Raw genomic sequence first — 6,922 nt, 5'->3', positions numbered from 1 at the left:
TCTTATTTTTCTTATTTTTCTTATTTTTCTTATTTTTCTTTTTTTTGCACAATTGATTGTACTGATACAAAAAGAGTAAAACACTGAGAAGTCGTAAATTCGAAAATATTTCAAACTAAAAAGAATAAAATTGCGCAAAGTTCACGTCACAAACGGAATTCCTAATTTTGTGCGCATGGAAAGGTATAATATAAATAGACTAAAATAAAAAAGTATGGAACAAACAGAGGGATATCACACAAAAAATGGCAAATAATTCTGAACATATGCATATACATAATAATGAATTTCCACATAACGAATCAAAAGGAGAAAAAAAAAAAAAAAAAAAAGGGCTATTGTGTATATAAATATGATGTGTAAAAGTCCTAACTAAATGATAGACTTCATGCAAAATAGATAATAAAATTTCTTTACAATTCCTTCTCTTTCTTGTGTTAACAAAGAACTATAACGGGTTAAGGAAAGATAATACATGTATAAATTTGGTGTACCCATATTTAACAGGTATATTTTGAACACTTTACTGAACAATTTTGCCATTATGTTTTTTTTTTTTTTTTATATTTTTGCAACAGGTGGGCATCACACAAAAATTGGTTATTCCATATGTATGATTAATGTTTTGCAATTCGAATTCGCTTTAATAAAATATAGATAAACAAAAAAGGTGTTAAACTAATAGGTAATCTTGTCTTCCATTATGAAAAAAAAAAAAAAAAAAAAAAAGGAAAAAGAATGTTTCCATCATTTTTGTCTTCTACAAATTTTGTTTCATATCCATCCTTTGGTTAACAAGAAGGTTTTTCCCAATTTTCTCATTACAAAGTAACTTGAGTTAAGCCCTGAAAATTTAGAACTCACGTGTCGTGAATCAAACAGAAGGGACATTGATTTAAGTCTTCATGAATATATATGTCACAACCAAGGCAGAAAATGTTCTTGCACTTAGTGCACTGGGATACCTTATCATAAAGTTGCTTATTACATGCGGAACACTTGTCATAAATATTGTTTTCATTTTTCATTTCGATAAATAATGGAGATCCTTGAAGATTATTTGTAATGTGTGATAAATCATGCATTGAAATTAGGTGAATACCACATACTTTACATTTAGAAGGTATTTTACAGGTATAACTATTGCAGAAGTTACAAATATATGTATCCGTGTTTAAACTGTTATGACATGAACACATAATTTGAGTACTTATTTTTTTTTTTATAGGAAAACAAATATGAATCAATTGTGGTTCCATTCCATTCATCCATAGAGGAGTTTCTGTAAGATTATTTGTTTCGTTAATCAATGAATTCTTTGTTGTGCATATTTTGTATAATCCATTTGTTTTCTCACAAATATGTTTAAGTATATGCATTTCAGGAGCTATAGATATGCAATTTACATATATATTATTTTTAATTATCAATTCTAATATATTTAAAATGTTCTTTTTATCGCAAGTTCTTATAGAACCATACATTATTAATATTTCTTTTGTTCCATATAATGGTATATCTATTAACAATTCGTGTGCAATTTCTAATCCTTGTTGTAACGATGGAGAACCTTGGAGACCCGCAATTCTTTCTTTCAATAATGCATTTGTGATATCATCTATGTTGGAAGTCAGTGGCTGAATTAATTTAGCTGCGCTATTTTTTAGGGCCACCACTCCAACATGTCCAACTGGATTTTTGAAGAAGAAGTTCGTCAGGAATGTCTAAAAGGATCATTGGTGGAATTCAGAGGGACACGCAAAAAAAAAGAAATGGAGCAAGCACATGGTATGTATATATATGTATGTATTCGTACATGCGTATGCATGTATGTACAAGGCGCGAGAAATTTTCGCGTTCGTAAAAAAAAAAAAAAGACAATCCAGGCATGAATATTTCTCTGGCTTTTACTTCTACACACTCCAGGGCAACGTTTATACGATCAGGTTTGAAATCCCTCTCCTTCATGCTACTGGACATGTCGAATAGGATTATTATGTGCCTGTTCATGTGTAAAAAATGGAAAATATGTGTATATATATATATATATATATATACGTGTGTGTGTGTATAATATTTATAAATCGTTCAAGCAAATTTGTCAAAATAGGAAAAAAAAAAAAAACGATAGAGTATTTAAAAATAAATGAATTCATAAAAAACCTGAATATTCCTTTTCTTAAAGAGCAAACTTGATTCTTTTTATATTTTTGTTTACTTTTCTCTTGGAAATTTTCTTGACTAATGTGTTGCAGGATACCATTATTTTCTACAAGTAAATTCCATGATCTTTCAACATCTAAAAAGTGGACGATGAAAAAATTGTTACAACTATATGGGCAAACAATAGCACAAGCACAAGTCAGTGGTTATGTAAATTTATGCATATGATATAATTTGTAATCCCAAATTGGATGTACTAGAAGAGTTTTACGTGATCTTTTTAAATACAGCTATAACTACGACAATGGCTATGAACCTGAGTACGATAATAATTTTTTTTTTTTTTTTTTTTTTTTTCTTTGTTTCCCCTTTTGTTACCTTGTTCCCAGGTAAATTTCGCAGTTATTTCTTCAAAAACTTCATTCTTATCAAAATCTCTAACAACTTCTTCAACCAGAACAGTCTATTTTGCATTACAATAAAAATGATATGCATATGTGAAAATTTTCTATGGAGATAGAAGATTATATACGGGATATAATGAAAAAGTATGTGACATCAGCATTTGTGTGCATACACATAGAGGGTGGTTTTATGGTTCATGTAAATATGCTTTCATAATTAGTCCTTTTTTGTAACAAACCTTGTTTTCTATACTTTGCGATTTATGCATTGTATAAACAAAACTAAGGAGAAGTGTTTTTCATTTCATTTTCCTTCAAGTCATACATTTTGAATTTGTATTTTACAATTCCATAATTTATATTTTTTACGTGTTCCTCAAGAACGTTTTTTGTGTTCTCTCACTATTTGCAATTTGCACGTAAGCCTCCTAATGAACCCTCAATGTGTTTTGTTGTATCAGGTTTATGGCATTTGTGCTTTTGTATATTTATATATTTGTACATTTTTGAATTTTTACACTTAAATGTTTGTGCATTTATTATATACTTGTGTTTTTTTTTTTTTTTTTTTTTTTTTTTTTTCTTTTTCCTTTTTTTTTTTGAAAAAAAAGGGAAACCTTTTTTAATTCATTTAATAAAAATAACCATAAACCTTTTTGCGAAAAAAAATGAAAAAAAGTTTTGTTTTTTTTTTTTTTTTTTTTTTTTTTTTTTTTCTTTTTATACTATTCTTTCTTACTCATTTATTCATTTCTGATAGGGAATAAAAAGTATCCTAAACCATATGCTTTTATTTACCTCACAAATTGATGGGGTAAATGCCAGTTTTATTATACTTTTAAAAAAAAAAAAAAAGAAAAAATTTTGCGATAATTTTTTGTCATTAATCATTTAAGTTGCATGATTTTAAAAAAAATAGTAAAAACGAAAAAAATAAATAATAATAAAATAAGTAAATAATAAAATTTCTCTATAGAGAGGGAGACGATATTCCTGTAAATACTCTTAACATGTTTCTGACAAATCCTTTTTTTTTTTTTTCTTTTTTTAAAGAAAGGTATAAAATCGATCTTAGATAATCACAATTATTGTTTTCTCATTCAATATTGCATAGGTGTAAATACACAATAAAAAAAAATTGGTGTCTTAGGATGGGTTTTCATTTTATTATATTACATGCTACAATACTCTTTATTATGTATCATGTTTACAAAATTAAGTGAATCTCACACCTCCGTTTTGCTTTTTATTCGTACGATTTACATTTTATATACGAAGGCTATTCATGTTCATTATTATAAGTTTTTCCTTATTTCCATCTCGTTCCACAAAAAATGTATATGCATGTAACATATAAGATATATAAATTGTTCCTTACACGTATCAACAAAAAATTCACCCACTCTCGTTATGTAAAATGATGAAAAAAGAAAAAAAAAAATTCATTCAAGAGAAAACTTATAGAGTATTATAACAGCTTGATTACTTAATAACGCGAGTTGTTATTTATTATGAATGGTAGATAAAGAACAATGTTCAATGGCACTTGTTTGTTACTTTCTTTATCCAATTTTTCTTTTCTTTTTTTTTTCTTTAAAAATATGGCCCTCTAGTTATATTCTTCACATAACTAATCGCATAAAAGATAAAGAAAAAAAAAAAAAGAAAAAAAGGTACTCTCTAATTAATCGTAAGAATTAGTTAGTGACACAATTTATTAGAAAAATTCATTTTTAAAAAGTGGTGAAAAAATGTTATCACTTTGTAGTTTTACATATTTTTTTTTCTTATTTTTAAACTGCACAATGAAAAATAAAATAAAATACACAATATGAAGTTTTTTCAAAATAAAAAAACCTTTTTGCCTCCTCTAGGAATTTATCATTATTTACACGCATCATGTGTGAAGAACATGCATTGTTTTTTATATAATTTATAAAAAAAAAAAAAAAAAAAAAACCTCTATATATTTTTCCTAGTAGAAATAATTCCTTACATTTTTACAATATCTCAGAAGTGTCATGTCTGTTAGTGGGTACAAGGGAATTTTTTTTTTTTTTTTTTTTTTAATTCTACCTATATTTATTTATCATTTTGCCATTCCTATTTTGGCTACTTTTCATTCTATAGCTTTTACATGTCTTTCAGTTGAAAAAGCACTATGAATAGATAGAAAAAAAAATATATTACACAGATTCTAAAGAGTACACTTTTTAAATAACTAAAAAAAGAAAAAGTAAAATAATATAAAATAATATAAAATAATATAAAATAACATAATATAATACAATATAATACAATATAATACAATATAATATAAAACAAATTAAAAATAAATGTCATTGCGTGTGTGACGCAGTGTGGCGAGAGATGTGGGACCAATGTCGTACGTGGTCTGATAACATAGAATGGTAAAAAAAAGAATGAACTCCATTACGAGGGTTATGTTTGTATTTTCTCTTGTACTCGTTCAGGAGTCACTTCGAGCGGCATGTTAAGCAATACATCTTGCATTTATTCGTTGTTTTTTTTTTTTTTTTTTTTTTTTTTTTTTTTCACCTTTTTCACAGCTTTTTCTACTTAGATGTTTTGGGTTTTTTTTTTTTTTTTTTTTTAAATTTCTCAAATTTGTGTATTTAACCAATCATCACTTTCATCCCGTTCCTGTGTGCCCACAAACAGCATCGTAAGTCTCAAACGAAAATGTGTGTAATAATTAAAAAAATATAAATAAATATAGGATAAATATTCAGGAATATTATTTTCTTTTTTGCAAGCTTAGAATGAGATCATAAGTAAAGAATACAAAAGTTTTTGTTTAAAAAGTGATGTAAAAGGCTTAATGTGAAACACATTACTTTTTTTTTCTTTTTCTTCCTTTTTATAAAGCGACAATTTTCAGATAGACGTATCGTAGATAAAAAAGTATGTCATACATTTCTAGAGGATTGGCATTTGAAAGAGATGCTTTTTAGAAAATTTTCCTTTTGCAAAACATAAGAGAAATATGTGCCTCTCAGTATCACAGTGTATCGACATCACGGTTGTGCTGTGTGTAAATATCTCGTGTAACATATGCTGCTTTTCATTATGTATATTTGTACTGGTGTAACGTCGCATAATAGGACTAGATTTGTGAATCAAATGCATTCACCTATATAGTACTTTTTCCTCTCCAATTATTCCACTTCTCCCTTTTTGTTTTTTTTTTTTTTTTTTTTTTCAAAATGTTGTATTTGTGAATGCAGATTAAGAAAATATACATTGTATTTTCAGTTCAACAGAGACAGATAAAAAGTTTTTCTCGTGTATGCATATCAAGTTACGTTGAAAAAAATAGAGATAATACTGAAAAGTGCTTTCTTCTTCCTATTACACCTTCTACCCCTCAGAAACTGCTTATACGTACAAAGGACGCAAGGAGAAATGTACAAAATTTTTCCTAAAGAAACAACCAAAAGAGCAATGGACGAACTAAGAGAAATGTATAATGACAAAAACACTGGGGAAATAAAAACAGTTTATGTAAAAAGTTCAGGTAATTTAGTTAAAAAAGTAGAATATGAAGAAGATGAAACAATTAGAGAAGTGTTAGCGCGTAATGGACTATTGAAAGAAAAAGGTGGATTTTTATATCAAATTAGAAGTCAACTAATAGATCTGGATAAAACTTTTGCTCATTATCAAATTTGTTCAGATGAAATGATTTTTATTTTACCTGAACCAGCTCCCTTGCCATACCTAATTTATCTCTTTCATCAGAAATCTGGAAAAGTGCACGTAAGTCTCTTAAAAGGTTGACAACATTATCCTGACATTTATGCTATGACGTGCTTCGTCAATCCCTTTTATTACATTTCATGCTCTTGCACATGTATCTATTCATCCCAATACACACACGTGCACACACGAACGCACATTTGCTTTTCCATTTACACCTTCTCCACAATCCCCCACAATAGTGCATCGAGCTCAACTACTCGGATTCAGTAGAACTACTTCACAAACAAGTTGAGAAATGCTTAAAAATAAAAAAAGAGAACCAGATATTGATATATGCAGGCAAGTGTTTAAACAGTATGAAAACGTTAAAGGAGGAAAATCTAACCCGGGAAAGCTTAGTCACCATATTGGATAAAAGGGATATACCCGAAATAGAGAATGGAGATGATGGTATCTGACTTGATGGGCCCAAGTGGTAGATGCATGTGATAAGTGCATGCATCCTTGTGATCATCCTTTGCCACTTGCCAAACCCGTTCGGACGTCAAAAAGGTGCAATTGTGAAGCGAAAAAATGAAAAAAATAAAAATTATAAAATACTATATAAATTATAAAATACATCCTAACACCAA

The 6,922-nt window shown here is 28.0% G+C and overlaps 2 protein-coding genes across 2 annotated transcripts; one reads left to right on the top strand and one right to left on the bottom strand.

The window, feature by feature from the left end:
- Window positions 1–860: 860 nt before the first annotated feature.
- PGO_141500 (TFIIH basal transcription factor subunit) lies at window positions 861–2,836 on the bottom strand (the record flags this gene model as incomplete). The annotated part of the gene is made up of 5 exons (XM_028690144.1): window positions 861–1,724; window positions 1,912–2,002; window positions 2,164–2,299; window positions 2,542–2,626; window positions 2,807–2,836. 5 exons carry the CDS (start codon window positions 2,834–2,836, stop codon window positions 861–863), a joined length of 1,206 nt encoding a protein of 401 aa, XP_028545945.1.
- Window positions 2,837–5,993: 3,157 nt separating this feature from the next.
- Window positions 5,994–6,748, top strand: PGO_141490 (ubiquitin-like protein; the record flags this gene model as incomplete). Its single annotated transcript, XM_028690143.1, has 2 exons — window positions 5,994–6,347; window positions 6,530–6,748. 2 exons carry the CDS (start codon window positions 5,994–5,996, stop codon window positions 6,746–6,748), a joined length of 573 nt encoding a protein of 190 aa, XP_028545944.1.
- Between the last annotated feature and the right edge of the window lie 174 nt (window positions 6,749–6,922).

This window comes from Plasmodium gonderi, assembly GCF_002157705.1.
Source record: "Plasmodium gonderi DNA, contig: Chr14, whole genome shotgun sequence".
Lineage (NCBI taxonomy): Eukaryota > Apicomplexa > Aconoidasida > Haemosporida > Plasmodiidae > Plasmodium > Plasmodium gonderi.
This window is presented reverse-complemented; position numbering and strand designations above follow the sequence as displayed.